General features: G+C 45.7%; 1 protein-coding gene across 1 annotated transcript in view; it reads left to right on the top strand.

Moving 5' to 3' along the window:
• Nucleotides 1–11,468, top strand: part of Ltf (lactotransferrin) — a 23,078-nt gene extending 11,610 nt beyond the window's left edge. The window contains exons 13-17 of the mRNA XM_021172080.1: nt 790–931; nt 5,585–5,652; nt 8,003–8,187; nt 9,528–9,717; nt 11,293–11,468. Coding sequence (XP_021027739.1) covers nt 790–931; nt 5,585–5,652; nt 8,003–8,187; nt 9,528–9,717; nt 11,293–11,327 — 620 coding nt within the window. The 3' untranslated portion in view covers nt 11,328–11,468. The remainder of the gene's footprint in view (nt 1–789; nt 932–5,584; nt 5,653–8,002; nt 8,188–9,527; nt 9,718–11,292) is intronic.
• The last annotated feature ends 9,286 nt before the right edge of the window (nt 11,469–20,754 follow it).

Consider the following 20,754-nt stretch of genomic DNA (forward strand, 5'->3'; position numbering starts at 1 on the left):
GGAAGAGCAGTCGGGTGCTGAGCCATCTCACCAGCCCTACTGAGCCTACCCCACCTACCCCACTGAGCCATCTCACCAGCCCTAGCTTGAATTTCTAATGTAGGCAAGAATATAGTAAAACAGGCATTTTCAAATGTTTTCACATGTATAAAAACCTGATACCTGGGCTGGAGAGATGGGTCAGTGGTTAAGAGCACTGACTGCTCTACCAGAGGTCCTGAGTTCAATTCCCAGCAACCACATGGTGGCTCATGACCATCTGATGGAATCTAATACCCTCTTTGGTATGTCTGAAGAGAGCGACAGTGTACTCACATACATAAAATAAATCTTTAAAAAGAATAACAAAACCCTGAGGCCTTTTAAGAATTTCCAGAGAGTTGGCACCCAGCACTCCTGAACACAAATCATTAGACCTACCTAGTGCCATGGGTGTACCAGTCACAGGGACATAACAGCCATTGGGCACCTTCTTTCTATTGAGAATCCTGGGTTTCTATTTCTGATTTTGAAAAATAAAAAGAAGTCAAGTTGTGGAACAAGAGGCCTATCTGTGCAGGTGAGGCCTTCCCAGACACCAGCCCTGATATCCTATCCATTTGTACAGTCTGAAGCCTTTCTGATTGCCAGTGGGTCTTTGGTTGGTGGTAGAATGTCATTCTGGGGTGACAGGTATCCTGACTGTGCTGTCTACGTACTGAGCTGACATCATGCTATGCCATCTGCTGGGTAAAGACTTTGTGTCGACTGTGGTCTGAAGCACTAACTTATCGTCTTTCCTCTGTCTAGATGAATTCTTTAGCCAAAGCTGTGCCCCTGGTGCTGACCCCAAATCCAATCTTTGTGCCCTGTGTATTGGTGATGAGAATGGTGAGAATAAGTGTGCCCCCAACAGCAAAGAGAGATACCAAGGCTACACTGGGGCTTTAAGGTGAGTCTGGGGCAGAGTGCCACCAGCCCAGGGCCTCAGCCTTCATTCTCAACAAGTGGCACTGTGGTTGGGGTGGGGCACTCTCATAGAAGAGCCAAGGATCAATGGGGGCAGAAGAAGCAAGAGCCTCCTATCATACCCAGCACCCCAGAGAGTAGAGGTTGGACAGCGGGTCACGGGGCTTACAGGGCTGCAAGGCTCAGCTTTATCACCCTCAAAGTCAACAAACAGGTAGAGAGTGTTTCAGTGCATTTCAGAGGATTCTAGTGACCACCACCCTTCCTTCTCCCTCACTCAGATCACCATTATCTTACGTTTTTAGTTTTCTCCTTGATTTTGGCCTTGAAGGGGCTGGAGAGATGATTCAGCCGCTGTGTGCTTGCTGTTTCATACAGAACTGAGTTCAGTTTCCAGGATCCCAATCAGGTCCAGGGGATTCAGTGTCCTCCTCTTAGGTTCAGAGTACCCACATGTGCACATATGTACATACAGGTACACACATAAATAACACATGTGCACATATGTACATATAGGTACACGCATAAATAATAATAGGTCTTTTTTTAAAGAAGTGACAAAGAGAAAGTTACATTACCATACCTTCTCAGTGCTGCATGGGTCACAATGACTGTACAGCTCACATTTACTTGGGTATTGATTCTCGCGGCCCTGTGTAGGGAATGAGGCTCATGCAGAGGCTCCTTCCTCCATCCTTCCTTTAACACTAGATGTTGTCACAGACCCTCAGATGACAATATTCAAATTGGACTTTGGGCTTTTAAATATAAATTCAATAATTTTGCTCCCGTGAAACAATGACTGTTTTTTTTTTTTTTGGCTGTATCTAAATGATTTGTAAATACTGACTTTTTACGTGTATGAAACATGTCCTTAAGGATTCACATAGTCGGGCGTTGGTGGCACATGCCTTTAATCCCAGCACTTGTGAGGCAGAGGCAGGCGGATTTCTGAGTTCGAGGCCAGCCTGGTCTACAAAGTGAGTTCCAGGATAGCCAGGGCTACACAGAGAAACCCTGCCTCAAAACAAACCAACAAACAAAAGGATTCACATATAGAAAGCCTACAGCATGATAGCATGATTCACTCTTATTGATTGATTGATAGATTGATTCACCTTTTAAATAGATAAGTTTGGTAAGAAGAACCCAAGGGAATCCTGGGATCTGTTCCCCCAGACTTGCAGCCTGGGATTCTCTCTCTGGAAACATCTGCACACCCTTGCTCCTGTTTACACTAAAAGTTTTGTCTTCTGCTCAGTTATATCTAGAATCTAGGCTGGGGACTATGTAACAAAGTAATCCAAAGCTGGAGCCAGGACTCTTGCTTTTCTCTTACATCTTTATCTAAAACCCATTTAGGTTAGCATACAGCATGCTGGGTTTCATCATGGTGTCTCCAAATTCACGTGACATTGTGTTTGGTTCCCATCTGCTCCCCTGTACTCTGTCACTTGCTTCTTTCCTCCCCAGCTCATCATTATTACATGCGTTCTTTACTCTCTCTAGTTCCCAGATTCCTTAAGATCTCTCCCTTCCAGGGATGGAGAGATGGCTCAGCAGTTAGACCTGGGTTCTCTTGCAGAGGACCCAGGCTTGGTTCTCAGCATCCACATGGTGACTCAAAAGCATTCCTCTGGCCTCATATGGCACACAAACATTAAGAAACACTCATACACATAACATAAAAATAAATAAATACTTTCAAAATGTTCTCCTCCTTCTCTCTCATAGTCCTCGTTCTGGTTTCCTCACACACATGCATATACACACACATACACACGTACATATACATATACACACATACATACACATATACACACATACACACACATATACACACATACACACACATATACACACATACACACATACATACACAACACACACACATACACTCACATATACACATACATACACAAATGTATATATACACACACATACACACACATATACACACATGCACACACATACACATGCTTGCACATACACACACAAACAAACACATACTTTTACATTATGGCCCCACATGTGAAAGAAAACATGTACTGTTTGTCTGAGTTTGGCTTATGAACATAATAATCTCCAGTTTCACTCACTTTCTATAAGCATAATGATTTCCTTTTTCTTTAAACTCCCATTGTGAATTCGTAGCACATTTTCTCTACCCATTCATCTGTTGATGGACATCTTGGCTGCTTCCACTTCTTGACTATGGTGAATAGAGCTTCTATAAACACGGATATGCAAATATCTCTGTGGTAGTACACAGAGTTCTTTGGGCCTGTACCCAGGTGTGGTATAGTTGGACCGGATGATAGTTTCAGTCTCAGGTTCTTAAGAAACGTCCACAGAGGCTGCACAAGTTTCATTCTTGTATTAATAACTAGCATGAATATACTATTGGTTCTTAACTTTTTTAAGTTTCACGTATTTTTCTGACTTCCTGTTATGCTACAAAACCTACCCTCTCACACCGTCCCCGTCCCTCAATAACTCAACCACAAACTTGGCTTTTTCTGACACCTGGATTCATCTTATCGATGCTTGTGTTGCAATGACTACTCCAGCATCATTCTCATACTAAGGATGTGGCACAAGAGTGTGTGTCCCTAGCCAGGCATGGCGGTGCAGAGAAGTGGAACTTACTTCCTCAGGCTCTGAGGCAAGAGCTTCTACACACTGAGCTATCTCCTCAGCCCTGTTTTGATTCCCTAGTGTTCTGAGGCTTCATTTCTCTATGTGAGTCCTCTCTGCTTTATTAGAGAGGGCAGTTAGCAGACATGATTGGCTATAAATTATTCAGTTTGGTGAAATTGTTATTTTGTTGATACTTTTTTTTTTAAAGATTTATTTATTTATTATATGTAAGTACACTGAAGCTGTCTTCAGACACTCCAGAAGAGGGCGCCAGATCTCATTACGGATGGTTGTGAGCCACCATGTGGTTGCTGGGAGTTGAACTCTGGACCTTCGGAAGAGCAGTCGGGTGCTCTTACCCACTGAGTCATCTCACCAGCCCTTGTTGATACTTTTTATGCTCTTGTGTTTTAAATCCCAGACTCTTGTGGGCCGAGATCGGAGTTCCTAATATCCATTAGTCATATTTTCACTTCTAGTTTCTGCAAAATTTGCTTGGTTGAATCTTTTAATCCTGTGTCATTTTAAAGCATTTTTTTAATGATGAAGACTATTTTAATTTTCTTTTTAAAAATATATATTTATTTATTTTAAACGTGTTTGGCTTGCATGTGTGTCTGCATACTACCTACATGCCTGGTGCCCTCAGAGTCAAGAAGAGGGAGTCAGAGCCCCTGGAACTGGAGTGATGGATTGTTGAGAGCCTCCATGTGGGTGCTGGGAATAGAACCTAGGTCCTCTGGAAGAGCAGCCAGTGCTCTTAACCATTGATCCATCTCTCCAGCACCTATTTATTTTCTTTTGAAACTTCCTAACAATTCTTTGTATTTCCATTATTCCTTTGTTTAAAATCTTCTTTTATGTGCTTCATGAATGTTTCTCATTTCTTTCTCATCTTTAATGACATTAAGTGTAATCCTCTCCCTTCTATCGTCTCTGAATCTGGGGAGTACAATGCTTTTGCTATCCCTTTTCATGCTCTCCCTTCCGGCATCTGACAGCCTTTGCCCGTCTGCCAGTGAGGCAGGTGAGTGCCGCAGCTGACTCTCAGCTCTCCATCAGTTTTCCAGTGCGAGGTGCTGGGCCCCACTTCAGGGCTCTTGGTTTGTGCCATTTGTCATGAGCATCCTAATAGCAGAGTCTACGGATGTTTTCTTGGACTCATCAGACTCTCTTGATGATCAGAGTCTCACTGCCCATTTCTTGGGAGGGATAGCCCTAATAGCCAGCCTGGGTGGTGCGTAGGGATTGACTCCATCTTCCAGAACACAGACTTTTCAGTTTACTCCTTTATGGATGGGGGTTGGAGGCGGGGAATGTTGAGACAGATCTAACCCTGTAGCCCAGGCTTGCTTCACACAGCAATCCACTTGTCTCAGCTTCCAGAGTCCTGGGATGACTGGCATGAGCCGCTGTACCCAGCTCCCTCTCCCGTCTTCTCGGTTGTGTCTTCCTATACTTCCATTGGGTTTGTTTCCCTATACTGTGTGTGTTAAGGGTCAACCTCCCAGATGTTGGGGTGAGAGTTGCTGCATGGGATGGGAGCATTAAGCTCTGTTTTCAGCCATTCTCAGCGATGCCTTATATTTCCTGTTGCTGAGTCTTTCTGGCATCCCATGGTTGCACATTAACTTTCATCAGAGCTGCTACCACCCCTGCCTTATGTTACAGCTTTCCTCCTTCAGTTAGGCCAGGACTGCTCAGCCATTTTCTTTCCAGATTCCAAAGGGTGTCTTCATTACCTTCTCTTTCTCTTTTATAAGTTTATGGGTTAAAAAAAGAGAAATCTCATGGTGTCACCTCACTGGGGTTTTAGAGGGAGAGAAGATACCCAGATGCTTGCAATCTGCAGTGTTAAATCTTAAATTCCTGGAAACAGTTTCAACTTGTGTATATTTACTTTTATGTTTTAGTTTTTGGAATGCATGTCACAAATATTTATGAGAATTCTAATGGTTTCTTCCTTGTGGTGTATTTATTTTGGAAACTATTTTAGGTGTCTGGCTGAGAAGGCAGGAAATGTTGCATTTTTGAAGGACTCCACTGTCTTGCAGAATACTGACGGTATGTGAAGATGTTTCGCTTCCTCCTTCAGAGCAGTCTTTAGCACCCTTAACATATCCTCATTTTGGGGTTGGTCTTTGGAAAGATGGTGTAACTATTTCAGACTTTTGACTAAAAGAATTCTCAAATATTTTAAATCTATCTTCCTGCCCCCCCTCTTTCTTTCTCTCTCTATCTCTCTATCTCTCTATCTATCAAGGCAGAGTCTCATTTTATAACTCAACCTTGAACTTACTACGTACCTCACATGGTCCTTGAGCTCATGGAAGTCTTCCTCTCTTGGCAAACTGAGTTTGGGAAATTACAGGCATGAACCACACCAGTTGCTGAGCTCTCAAGTCTCTACTGTTGAAGGCAGCATAGAAACATCTGTAGTGTCACAGTGGTTTTGAAGCAATGCACACACACAGGTACACACATACAGATATACACACATTCATATAGACATACACACTTATATGGATATATACACAAACACACATATATGCATATATACATACACACATTCACACAGATGTACATGCACATGTACATAAACATACATACTACACACACTACCAAAATGCTCAGTATTAAGTAGAGGAAACCCAGGAGGGGAGGGAGATGAGGCGTTTCCCAACGAAGGAGAGTCAAGCAGGAGCTAGGCTAATCAGCCTTTGTGTGCACAGGCAGGTGTGCCACATTTACACCCGGAACTCATGGCAGCCTGTGCGTGATACTCCCTGAGTATCATCAGACTGATGTCAAATTTAACTTTAAGGCTCTCAGGTACTTACTACCTATGTGTATTGGAGTTAACTAGACCTATTATTGATAAGCCCATGGAGTTGCACATTTTTTCCATGTTGTACTGAAATGAGATGGAAAAGACTGTCTGCGAAAGTCTGAGCTTGGAAATGCTCTAGGATTGGAAAGTTTTCCCACACCACACGATATCTAACATGTGGGGGAATCCTGCACACTTGACCTCATCTGATGAGTCAGAGCCAGACTGTGGTCACTCTGGCAATACTAGGCAATATGACCTTCAGGTGACACCTGCAATTTGCATATGAAACATAATGGAATATTTTGTTTATTTTTGCATTGTCATGACCACAGTATTTCATTATGTACATACAAATGCTCAAAAACTTGAACAAATTTCAAGCAAAAGTAGTCCTGGTTCCAAACGTTTTGAATAAAAGGAACTCAACCTGCTTTCTTTCTTTGGAAACTACTAGAAAATATATTGCATAAATGGAACTCTTTTGTAAAAGGAAGGGACAGGAAGATACATCAGTGGGTAAAGTGCATGTTATGCAAGCATTAAGACTTGAGTTCGCACTTGGGAGGCAGAGACAGGCGAATTTCTGAGTTTGAGGCCAGCCTGGTCTACAGAGTGAGTTCCAGGCAGAAGGAGTGTCATGGGCCTGCAGTCCCAGCTCTGAGGATGACAGGAATGGAGATAGGTGGATCCTGAGCCTTCTGGTCTAGCTGAATCAGTGAGCTCTGGGTTCTGTGGAAAACTGTGTCTCAAAAAAAGAGCCAAGAAGCGATTGAGAAAGATACCCAGAGTCAACTGCTAACCACCATACATAACTGCACAGGCAAGCATAACTGAACATATGTGCATGCACACATACAACACACATACACACTACACACACACACACACACACACACACACTTAAAATAACATTTTTAAAAAGATTTACTTATTTACTCTGCATACAGTTTTCTGCCTGTAGGCCTGAAGAGGGCATCAGATCACATTATAGATGGTTGTGAGTCACCATGTGGTTGCTGGGAATTGAACTCAGGACCTCTGGAAGAGCATCCAGAGCTCTTAACCTCTGAGCCATCTCTTCAGCCCTTAAAAGAACATTTAACAGCTTGATTGGGATACAACTTGGGGATTTCAGAATCCACCCATTGTCTGTGTACAATCGAGTGGGCTCTAACACACTCAGAATGGTAAAACCACCAACGCTACCATCCAACTCCACAACACTCATTTGAAAAACATGAAGAACCCCATCTGTTGGCAGCCCACTGTCTTTGCTTTTTCAACATCTGCTTCCTGTTCCCATGGCTTTGTCTGTTCTTATAAATGCAACTATCATTTGTGGCCCTTTGTAGCTGGCTTCTTTATCAATGCAAAATTGTGAGAATCAGCCATGTTACCCCATGTATGAACTTCTTATTAAATAAGAATTTCCCTTATGGCTAAGCTCGACATATTTGCCGCCTGAATAGCTTGTGAAGGATAAAGCTGCATTTTGTCTCCTGGACATCACCACAGCTTTCAAACTAGTCATACCTTGACCTAGCAGACTAGTTATGGCTAATGGTACCTGTCTTTTACCAGGGAAGAACACTGAAGAGTGGGCTAGGAACTTAAAGCTGAAGGACTTTGAGCTTTTGTGCCTTGATGACACCCGGAAGCCTGTGACTGAGGCTAAGAACTGCCACCTAGCCATAGCCCCAAACCATGCTGTAGTGTCTCGGACAGACAAGGTGGAAGTCCTTCAGCAGGTGCTGCTTGACCAACAGGTATGGACCAGCAGGGCTCCCAGCATGCTCTTCACTGCACGGGCTCTTGCTGGGAGGTGGTTCATCCACTCAGACCTTTCTTTCTAGCCTTTCTGCTTGATCGATGGGGATAGCATTTGCTGCGTGCTGTGAGCCTTTCTAGGAACCAACTAGACTTCTGCCTGGATTCTCTGCTCCCAGACTTGAACTTTCCGACCTCTTCCTCCTGCTGCTTCCTCTAGTGACTCAGAGAGAGGGATGAACAGTGGCCAGGACAGAGACTGTGAAGCAGTAAATCCAGAGTGCGTTCCATGTGCAGGAGACACGAGGTCTTTGTGCTCACAGATTAAATACTAGGAAAAGCAGGAATATTGAACATGTGGCATTGTCTCTTCAAGGAAGAGATGTATGTATGACCTGTTTTTGCCAAGAAGCCTGGGAACAGGCGAGGTTAACAGCCTGGCGACTTCTGCACTATCTGTATGACCCAGCCACTCTGGATCCCAGACTATATGCCTGCCTCAGTCAGTCTATAACAAAGAGCCTCTTTGAGCCTCTTATCCCCGGAGCCTGGTTTTATAGAACCCATCTTTATGGAAGATGCCTTGTTCCTTACAAGAGTTATTCATGTAATCATGTCTTAAGCTTTGTTGTATACACAGGACACTTTTTCCCCCCTTAAATTGTACTGTGCTTAAATATGCCTGAAACAGATTACCCGGTGTCAGGGTTTTGAAGTTTGACCTAACACTGGCTACTGAGTTGTGTTGAACCAAACTTCCTTCTTGCCTCAAACACAGTGCTGGCCCTGGTGTTTGTACGGAGCCCCAACATCTGTGAATTTAGGGATGACTGGGTTCTAGTGTTCCCTGTTCTAGTTTCTATTTTCCTATCACAGCATGTTGGCTCTGGTACACTTTTGAGGCCAACAGCCCTGAGTAAGGAGAAGGGACTGCAGCCGAGAGAGGCTCAATGCCCTGCGGTGGCCCAGTTCACAGAAACACGGGAAATTTCAAATTACCCCTTTGGACAGCTGTAGATGATCAGCTTTTGAGGGAGAATCTCAAAAAATCTTCATCTGAACTCTAATCACCAGCAGGAAGTGATAACAGATTTAGTAAAAGGAAAGATATGGGAGGCAAGGTCAGAAGTGGTGTGAGGCTCCAGCCCTGGCTAAAATGGGCACGCTGCCAGGGGGAGCACAGCACTGGGAGCACGGTGCTGGGAAGAGTCATCTCAGGCAGGGAAAAGAACACTGCTGCTTTTTAGCTCTGCTGTTTACCCAAAATGGAGGAACCCTTATCATTCCTGCCCCCCACTCTCTCTGACTACTCACAGAACAGTCCACTCTCTTGACACAGGGTCAGTTTGGGAGAAATGGACCGAGGTGTCCAGGAGAGTTTTGCCTGTTCCAGTCTAAAACCAAAAACCTTCTGTTCAATGACAACACCGAGTGTCTGGCCAAGATCCCCGGCAAAACCACATCGGAGAAGTATCTGGGAAAGGAGTACGTCACAGCGACCGAGCGCCTGAAGCAGTGCTCCAGCTCCCGTGAGTGGGTTCTAGATATAACTGCCAGGGACCACCAACATGGGAGAAGCTCCGGGTTCGGAGGCCAAAATGCATGGAGAAGTGCAAGTTCTTAAAACCTTACAATGTAGAGCCGAAGAGATGGCTCAGGGGGTAAGAGACCGACTGCTCTTCCAGATGACACCGGTTCAGTCCAGAGCAACTGTCCATCTGGCAGCTCGAAGCTGTCTGTAACTCCAGTTCCAGGGAATCTGACACTTTTTCTGGCCCCTGTAGGCACCAGGTCGGCATGTAGTCATCAGACATCCGTGCAGGCAACGCGTTCACACACATGACACAATACGTTCAGATGTAGGGAAGTCTATTGATAATAATTTCATTCTTGAAAACTGTTGGGAACAGTGGCTGAAGAGTTAGTAGATTATTTGCCTCCCGTGCGCAAAGCCCTGGGTTCAGCCTCTAGCATGGCATAAACTGTGTGGTGCACACCTGTAACCCCAGAACTCGAGAGGTAGAAGCAAGAGAACCAGATGTTCAAAGTCATCCTTGGCTACATATGGAGATCGAAACCAGCCTGGGGTACATAAAACCCTATCTCAAAAAAAATTTAAATACCTGTTATACATATATACATACACACACACATATATATATATACACACATATATACACACACATATACACATTACATATATACACACACACATATACACATACGTATATACATACACACATACATACAGATTGCAATCCTTAAGCATCCCCATGCACCAATAGCCTGTGCACAGTAGCCCCTTGAATCCCCACATCTGGTGGTCCCTACTCCGAGAGGCAGAGGCATGGCAGATGTTGTGGTCCAGGAGTTGGAGCAGGTCCAGAATCTCCTTGTCAGTTGTTCTTAACTTAGGACAATTTTATCCCCAAAGCAGACATTTGGTCATGCCTAGAAACATCTTTGATGACCACAGTTTAGTAGGTGCTTCTGGTAGCAGGCAGTAGAGGTTGGGGTCGTTAGCAAGCAATGCATAGGATACCACAGCCTACAAAAAAGGATTGTCAGGTTCCCTGTGCTGGTGGACCTGAGGTGAGGAGCCACAACCTGTATTGAGCAACGTCTCAGGCTATTGTGGGTGTGGTCCACCCTGAGTGACCCAGGGCTATTGATGAACCTGTGAACAGAAGGCACTGGTGCAGAGGCCATGTGCCCGAGAACAGAGCTGTCTGCCCATGCTCTCCCAGCTCATGGTGGAGTGGCTCACACAAGGCAGGTGCTCAGCCAGTATTTGCGGATGAAGGGTAAGCAAACAGATCAGCCTTCATCGTGCGCCGTTCAGGAGCCAGAGGACCAGTGTCTTGTGAACTTGAGTGGTGTGAGCTGATTCACTTAGAGGTGGAGTCACATGACCCTCAAGTCAGAGCAGGAAGTTGCTGTGGCCCAGGGCGCCACAGTTGCTAGAAGAGGTGGTAGAAAACATGTGGACAGACGAGGCAAGCCCTGACTCACGATGGCAGGACATGGGCTTGGACACTGTGTTTGAATAGTATAGATTTGGGGGAAAATCTGTGTCTGAATGACCTGCTTTCTGTGTCCCACAGCACTCCTGGAAGCCTGTGCTTTTCTTACCCAGTGAAAACACCGAGCAAATAGCAGACCTTCCCAGGAAGCCTCATCCCGGAGCCATGGTCCGGGGGCCTTCAGACCATCTGGTCTCCTAACTCCCTGCTGTCACTTTAGGTAGAAATAAAATGAAGTAGTGTTGAGTTTCTCATCATATAAGGTGTCACTCATTGCTCCTCAAAGTTTATACTGGAATCCTGCATCTGACCACTTGCCTGAACACTTGGACTTGCTTTTGGAGATTCTCGGTCCAGCCCTTCCTTTATCCTGAAGTTTCAGGCATGATGTCCATTGACCTGGAGTCTGGGGACAACCACGTGATGTTTCTGTCCCCAGGGGATCTGGTTTCTTCACATAGAGATCACAGTACATGTGCATCTGTGTGCCCCAGATCATGCATGCGTATGGGTGACCATGTATGCCTCAACATAAGTTTGCACATGACTGTGTGCACTCCTTACACTGATGTTTGCATAGGACTGTGTACTCCTTGCACTAATGCTTATGTGTGTGTGTGCACACGCATGTGGAAGCCAGAGGACAATCTGGAATGTCACCATCCACCTTTTTTTTTAATTAATTTTATTTATTTACATCCCAGCCACTGCCCCTTTCCTGCTCCCCCCAGTTCCTCACCCCATTTCCCCTCCTCTTGCCTCCAAAAGAGTGCTCCACTTTCCTTATCCCCCCTCCCTGGGGCCTTGACCCTCTCTCTCTCTCTCTCTCTCTCTCTCTCTCTCTCTCTCCCCCTCTCTCAGATTAGGCACATCTTCTCACACTGATGCCAGGCCAGGTAGTCCTCTGCTATATATGTGCCAGTGTTGGGGTGGGGTGTGGCCTCAGACCAGCCCATATATTGTTGCCTGGTTGGTTGTTCAGTCTCTGGGACCTCCCTGGGGTCTGGGTTAGTTGAGGCTGCTAGTCTTCCTGTGGAGTCACCCACCCCTTCAGCTTCTTCAGTTCTTCTCCTAGTTCCTTCACATGGGTCCCAACTTCAGTCCACTGGTTGGGTGAAAGTATGTGCATCTGTCTCAGTCAGCTGCGGGTAGGGCCTCTCAGAGGACAGCCATGCTAGGCTCCTGTGTGTAACCACACCATCCATAGCATCAGTTATAGTGTCAGGCCTTGAAGCCCTGCCATGATAGGGGTCCCGGTTGGGCCGGTCACTGGACCACCTTTCCTTCAGTCTCTTCTCCATTTTTGTCCCTGCAGTTCTTTTAAACAGGAACAATTCTGGGTCAGAAATTTTGACTGTGGGTTGGTAACCTTTGTCCTTCCACTTGGGGTCCTGTTTATTTACTGGAGATGGCCTCTGTGAGTTCCCTCTCCCTATTGTTGGACATTTTGGCTAAGGAGTCTCACCTCCCTGGTCTCTGGGACTTTCTAGAGGGTTCCCCCACCTCCCACCCCCAAAGGCTGCATTTTGCCATTCATTCTCCTGGCCCTCTGGGCTTCTCTCCTGTTCCCTCTCCCATACATGATCTTGTTTCCTTTTTCCCCTCCCCCTCTCCCTGCCACCCAGGTCCCTCCCTCCCTCTACTTCTGGTGTCCACCTTTTTTTTTTTTTAAGGTATCCTAGTTTGCTTTCCACAGCTGTGTGATAAACACTATGACCTAAAGCAACTTGAGGAGCGAAGAGTTTACATCTTACAGCTGTAGTCCATTGGAAAAGGAAGCAGGAACCTGGAGGCAGAGGCCTTGGGGGAGTGCTGCTCACTAACTAGCTTGCTCAGCTTCCTTCCTTCCTTCCTTCCTTCCTTCCTTCCTTCCTTCCTTCCTTCCTTCCTTCCTTCCTTCCTTCCTTTCCTTCCTCCTACCTCTCGTCTCTCTCTTTCTTTCTTGGTTTTACAAGATAAGGTTTCTTTGTGTAGCCCTGGCTGTCTTGTTGACCAGGCTGGCCCCAAATTACTGCTGGGATTAAAGGCATATGCCACCTGCCACCCCCTCAGCTTGTTTTCTTATAGTCCCCAGGTCCACCTGCAGAGGCGGCACTACCCACAGTGGGCTGGGACCTCTCCATCAATCATTAATCAAGAAAATGCCCCACAGACAAGCCTACAGGCAATCTTATAGAAGCATTTTCTCAATTAAGATTCCCTCTTCCTAAGTGACTTTAGCTTGTGTCAAGTTGACAAAAGAAGTAGGCAGCACACAGGGTCTCTACCTTGGCCTGGAACTTGGTCAGTGAGCTAGGTAGACCGGGTGGTGTGCCCCAAGTCGTGTCTGCTTCTGCCTCTCCAGCAGTAGGATTGCAGATATGAGCCACTGTGCCTGGATTTTAAGATATGGATTCTGAGTGATGATGTGTTTATAAAAATATAAAGTGAGAGGAGATATGTTTGGTGGATATGTGGTGAGGTGTGGGAGAAGCAGGTGCCTCTGCGGGCCCATGCTGAGGCATCCCTTCCCCTAAGGGACCAGCCACAGGACAGTATAGTATAGGATAGTTTATTCAGGGCATGGGGAGTCAAGAGGGTAGTAGAGGCAGAGAGAGAGAGAGAAAGAGAGAGAGGGAGAGAGAGAGAAGAGTGGGGAAAGAGCAGGAGCAGGAAGGCAAGAGCAAGGGAGAGGAGGGGGCAAGCAGCCCCTTTTATAGTGAGTCAGGCATACCTGGCTGTTGCCAGGTAACTGTGAAGTGAGCTTAGACAGAAGGCTAACACTGGGGATCAAGCGCAGGCCCTTATGCTTGCAAGGTGAATGCTTTTCCCAACCACCTGGTCACTATTCCCCTACCCACTCGCTCTAACGCGCTCTTCACAGCAGTCCAATGAACCAATCATTCTGCTCCATTGTCCTACTGTGCATTTACCCATTGTTGCCGTTGTTAACAAGAATGGACAGCTCTGCAGACCTAGAATTTTCAGAAAAGGGCCAATAATTTGGGGACCAAAACTCTTTTTTTTTTCCATTTGCTATGCTGAATTAGGTCTAGATACCTTGTCCATCTTCACTAACCTGAGAAGTCTATTTGATGAAAAACATTTGATGATAGAGTTTAATGCTTACCAATGTAAAGCAAAACAAAACAAAAAAACCCCCACAAACCTTCTTGAGTAAACCAGACACTAAAGTGAAATTAAAGACCCATCAGTGAGCTGGGTGTGTTGGCTCACAGCTTTAACCCCAGCACTTGGGAGGCAGAGGCAGGAGGATCTCTGTGAGTTCGAGGCCAGTCTTGTCTGCAGAGTGAGTTTCGGGACAGCCAGGGCTACATAGTGAGAACCTGTCTTGAGAAACGAAGCTAAATTAAACAACAAAACTAAATAACAAGAAGAAAAACATCCATCAGCAAAATTTTCCCTGGTTGAAATGAACCTAGTGTCATCTGCTCCTGAGAGATGGAGGCGCAATTCTGTGGGAGCCAATGACCCCTACCTACATAAAAGCCCCAGTGGGGCTGACCAACCAAGACTGCATTTCTCTTGCCTCTGTGTCCAGCAGGGGTCAGTGGCAGCTCTGCCATTTGCCCCCCTGGTCTTAACCCAGGATGAAATAGAAACCTTCATTTGGGACGTGCTAGATGTAGCATATGGGAAGTGAAAGAGAAATGGCAGTGCCAGACAGTAACTCTATTTTTCCTGTTATTTCAATGCCATATAAAGCTACATGTCACAGTGTGATGGTTTGTATATTCTTGGACCAGAGAGTGGCACCATTTGGAGGTGTGACCTTGTTTGAACAGGTGTGACCTGGTTGACCTAGGTGTGTCACTGTGCCCACTGTTGTGGGCTTAAGACTCTCACCCTAGGTGCCTGGAAGTCAGTCTTCCACTAGCAGCCTTTGGATGAAGACATAGAACTCTCAGCTCTGCCTGTGCCATGCCTGCCTGGATACTGCCATGCTCCCACCTTGATGATTAATGGACTGAACCTCTGAACCTGTAAGCCAGCCCCAATTAAATGTTGTTTTTTATAAGACTTGCCTTGGTCATGGTGTCTGTTCACAGTTGTAAAACCCTAACTAAGACACACAGTATTAATGAAATGTCCAGCAGGACACTCTATCTCCCTTTCATTTTTGGACCAGAAGCAAAACCTTTAGTTATTTCAATTTCAAGGCTCTCCTCTGCCCCTGCTGTGGTTAGAGTAAGAAATGTCCCCATAGGTTCATGTAGTTAAACATGTAGGCCCAGCCACAGCAGTCTTTTGGAAAGTTGAAGAGGAAGTGGAATGTTGCTGGAGGAAGTGGGTCACTGGGGTTTGATAGCCTGGTCCCACATAGCCCAGCTCCACTTCCTGTCTGTTTTCTGGTTTCTGGTCTTTCAAGAGTTGAGGCAGAGTCCAGGCTGTACACTGCTGCTACCACAGAGCAGCCGGCCCCATCTCTACTTCTCCATGATGGGCTGGAACTATAAGCCAGAGCAAACCCTTCTCCCACCAAGTTGCTCTTTCTCAGGTGTTTGGTCAGAGCAATGGGAAAAGTAACTAAGGAGATGGAGAGATGGCTCAGCTGTTAAGAGTCACTTCTGTTCTTTCAGGGTGTCCGGATTTGGCTCCCAGGATCTGTAACTTTAGTTCCAGGGGATCTGACACCTCTGGCTTCCACAGGCACCTACACACATGTCCACAGACAGACAGACAGACAGACACAAACATGCACATACACACATGCAGAAAAAATTAAATATTTTAAACTTTTTAAAAACTGTTATGTGTATGAATGTTTTTCATGCATTTATGTCTATGTATCACGTGCATGCCTGATGCCCTTGGAGGCCAGAAGACAGTGTCAGATCCCTTATAACTGGAGTTTCGGATGGTTATGAAGCAACATGGGAATTCTGGAAACTGAACCTGAGAAGTTTGTAAGAGTTTCAAGTGCTCTTAACCACTAAGAAGTCTTTCCAATACAGTATATATGTTTATGTATATTTGTATATATACACACACATATATATGTATATTTATATATTGACACATATATACATAAACACACTTATATGCATGTGTGTATATGTAGATATATAGCTATACATATACACACACATATATACATGTGTTTGTATACATATATGTACATACACATATTTACTTATATATGTACACATTCATATATATTTACAAAGGTAACTGAGCTGGAGTCATGGCTCAGTACCTATGTTAGACAGTTAACAAGCCATGTGTAACTCCAGCTCCAGGAGGATTCAATGCCCCTGACCTCAGCAGTCACCTGCATGGAGGATATTAGCAAGTCAACAAACAGCCTTAGCTGTGGATGGGAGTGCCACCCTGTTCCTCACACTGAAAGTGAAAGTACTGCTGGCTTCCAGTGCCACATCCTGAAATAGATTCTTAAAAGTGTTTCAAGGGAGAGGAGGGGGTGAGTGGAAATATCAGAAGCCATGTCTGAATGGCCGGGTGGAGCCAGGAAGTTTGTCAGAACTGGGGTCTGTTAGGGAAGCACCTGGAGAGACCACGCTCCTTGAGAAAAGTAAGGCTGAGAGTTCAGAGCCAAACAGCGCTGACTCCTTGGCTAAGTGAATGGGGGGACTGGTAGCTGACTGCATGGGATAGATGGACATGGTGAGTTGGACGAGGGGTGTGTGCTTGGAGACGACAGGTGGGCTCCAGAAGCACTGCGTCTCAAGGAAAGGATGGTTGTGGAGACCGTTTCGGACCATGATAGCTATGACGTCCATTTATTTTATTTTATTTTATTTTATTTTTCTTGTTTGTTTGGTTTGGTTTGGATTTTTCAAGACAGACTTTCTCTGTATAGCTCTGGGAGTCCTGGAACTCACTCTGTAGACCGGGCTGGCCTCAAACTCACAGATCTGCCTGCCTTTGCCTCTCAAGTGTTGTGATTAAAGGCGTGTGCCACCACTGCCTTTAAGAACGTCAGCTAAGCTATGGAGCCTTAACAGTGGTACTCGGGATGTAAGGATGGCCACCCTTTGTTGACATTCTTGTCCTTTCCTTTGGTAACAGTGATCCAGGAAAGTTGTCTGCCTAGGGCAAAAGCATGTGGAGAGATGACAGGAACCCCAACATGAGGGGACAGCTGGGAGGTGGTGGGGATGATGGTCAGGGGCATCATGGTCCTCCTAAGAGAGGTCCTGAGCATCTGCAGATAGGTTTCTTAACAGTTAAGCAGGGATGATCCTTGAATTTTATGGGATGTGAGGACTCTTGACTAAGGTGGGGGAACATAGGAAAAAGCAAGAGGAAACCCATTCTCTTGGCTTCTTAAAATTTATGTCAGATCTTTGGCTTCAGAAACCCAAAACAAAACAATGGTTTCTTGGTCTGTGATCCCACCTCTCGTCCCTTAACTTAAATGTTGATTTTTTTTTTAAAGAGCTCTATTAGGTTATCTGCACATCAGTAAAACAATCAAACAAGAAAAGAACTTAAAAAAAAAAAAAGAAAGTCCCATTGCTTCCATTTCCTCTCTGTTGAGCTGAGGACGTTGTTTCCTGGTGGTATGCTAACCCTGGACAATAGTCAACTGTCCAGATACAGTGCACTTCCACCCTCTATGAAGCAGGGGACAGGGGACAGGGCAGACTCCAGCCCAGAGCTACAGTGTGAGAACACATTCGCTCTCCTCCACAGACTAAGCCAGAAGAACCCAGGCCAAGTCCAGCCTTTCCCAGACCACCATCCCTCACCCATTATCTACCTCCAGTTCATAGAGCTGTCTGGAGAAAGCCAAGAGTGGTCCATCAGGCATCTCCTCTGTTGTGAACCAGACTTTGTGGGAAGCCCCCATGCCTGTGAGCATCCTGTCACTCGTGATAAAGGCAGGGGTAATGTGTTTCCAGGTTCTTGGCCTCTTAATTAAGGAACTGAAATAAAAATGGATACAAATTTGCAAAAGCCCCAAGGAAACTTCATTGAAAAGAAAACAATAGAAAAGATCAGAATACACAACAATAATCCACAGGCCTCGTGAATGAAGATGCTCAGGGCCCAGTTATTGTTGGGACTTCCTTTTCCTGGGTTAAAAGAAGGAAGGCTTTGGTGACCAGGGGACTACTGAGGGTGGTTCTCTTGTTTGACTGACAGGTTAAGTCAGTCATATAATCATTTTCTACTGTGCATGCCTCTTCCCAAAACGCATCTGATTTTAATCATGTGCATGCCTGCTTATGCACAGCTACACATGAAGGGTAAACCTAGGCATACCTGGGAAGAGGCACTCTCAATTAAGGAACTGTCTCCATCAGACTGACCTGTGAGCATGTCTGTGGGGCATGTCCTTGATTGCTAATCGATATAGGATGGTCCTGCCCACTATAGACCAGACCATCCCTGGGCAGGTGGTCTGGGGCTATATAAGCAAGGTACCTGAGCAAGTGAGGGACAATAAGCCAGGAATCTGTGCTGCATGTAATTATTACAAAACAGTCGACGACGCTAATGCCGGCTATGCTCTGGCCGCAGGGGTCTCCCCACTCCTGTGGTTATCCCCATGCGGTGGCCCTCAAAGATTCTCATGGTTCACCTGCCTCGAACCATTCGCATCGTCCCAGCCATCTTGTCCCCACCCTGCATCCCCCACCGTGGCTAGCTGTCACAAATCCCTGCAACCCAGTAAAATCAAAAATCTGGGGACTTGTAATTTATCAGTCAGATTTAAAACAGTAAATTCTCAACTCACAGAACGCCCACTCAAAGAACTCAAAACTCAGTTGATATTGATACAAGATTGTCCTACGTTACTCTATTGTTCTTCTATGATATTCATAGCTACCTGTGGTGATTTCAAACCATGTGGATTAGGTTAGTCCTCTTCCTCCATCTTTCTCTGTCCTTTGCTTGTCTGTCCCCTGTCCTCTCTCTCTCTCCCTCTCTCCCTCTCTCTTTCTCTCTTTCTCTCTCTCTCCCTTTCCCTCTCCCTCTCTCCCTCTCTCTTTCTCTCTCTCCCTCTCCCCCCCCTCTGAAACTCTTAGCCCCGCCTTCCATTTCCATTGCCCAATCACAGGCTTTAGCTTTATATTTCGCTTGACCTCACCTGCATACAGACAGCAATCTACAAATCAGTGCTCCCCAATGTCTTCAGTTCCAGATTCCTGCCTTGACTTCCCTTCATGATGGGCTGTAACCCGTAAACCCAATGAACCCTTTCCTCCCCACCTTGCTTTTGGTCAGGATGTTTTCACACAGCACCAGAAAAGCAAATGTAACATAGGGGATTCTCCCCAGAAGTTCACTTGAGGACAGTTTTGCCTTAATGCACATTCACTCAAAACCAGTTCAGGCTTGATGAACTGACCCTCAACTGGGGTGTATGAGGAGTATCTTTAAATAGAATCTCTCAGAATTTGATAGAGAAACATCCTATTATTCAGAGGAGTGTGGGTGTGGCCTGATAATGAAGGTGGGGTCTGAGGTTACTAGGTGCATTGTTCAGAGAGAGGCAATGTGTGCACAGCATGTGCAGGTAAAGGGGCAAGGCTGCCACGAGTCTTATTAAAAGGTAGGCATGCATAACCCAAACCAGGTGGAGTCCTGGGTTACTAAACCATTCCCTATGCTTCTCTACTTCACCCAACACAAGGCAGAACGGTGCCACTCTGCTGGGATAGCTCACGAGATGCCATTTTAGAGAGATGGGAGGGCTCTGGGGCCTCTGTACAGCCTTCAGAGGTGTCCTTGTTACCTAGAGTTGTCGTTACCCTCAGAATGCGAGTCCTGACAACCCCTAGCAAGCCACATTCAGGCTTGCAGTAGAGACAAGCTAGGACGATGGTGATGGGCAGAACCACATCCTAACCCAGATTGCCCCTTGACATGCTCAACCCAAAACCTCGTATGAGGACCCACAAAGACAAAAAAGGACATTGGTTCTCTTTGTTCTTCCCAACCAACGTGGCCACATTAAACAATTCTCTCTCTCTCTCTCTCTCTCTCTTTCTCCCTCTCTTCTGCTTTTTACCATTACTTGCTTGTTTAATTGACTTTTTGTTAGGGGTCTATCAGGGCCCAGGCTCTGATCCAAATTAATCTGAGAATAGCGTGACCACCCCCACCCAAGTCTATATTTGGGTCCTGGCATGAGGTTCAAGTTTAAATAGAGGACAAGAGCTCTGTATAACTGAGAGACCTAGCCAAGGTGCCGTCCCATGTGGAACATTGTCTCCAGTCCAGTCTGTCCTGCAAGGTGGTCTAGCAAGTGCTCAGAACTGTGTGAAATCTCTTCCCAGAAGACAAGACGCCCACCCAGCTCCCCTTCTCTATCATGAGATTCCTGGGGAAATTCCAATTCCTTTCGTTGTTTCAATAGTCTGATATCTAAGGGCTATAGAAACATGTCTTCATCCCTGCTGGGATGTCTACACCCTTTCCTGAGAATGTGTGGTCCCTTTCCTAGGCAGTGTGGTCTAGAGAGCTGGAAGGGTAGATTTCAGTGCCCAGACACAAGATCTGTCTTTGTATGGCTGCCATGGTAAGACTGAAGGCTGATGGCTAGCCCATGCCTCAGCCTCACCTACCACA

This window comes from Mus caroli, chromosome 9 (genome assembly GCF_900094665.2).
Source record: "Mus caroli chromosome 9, CAROLI_EIJ_v1.1, whole genome shotgun sequence".
Lineage (NCBI taxonomy): Eukaryota > Metazoa > Chordata > Mammalia > Rodentia > Muridae > Mus > Mus caroli.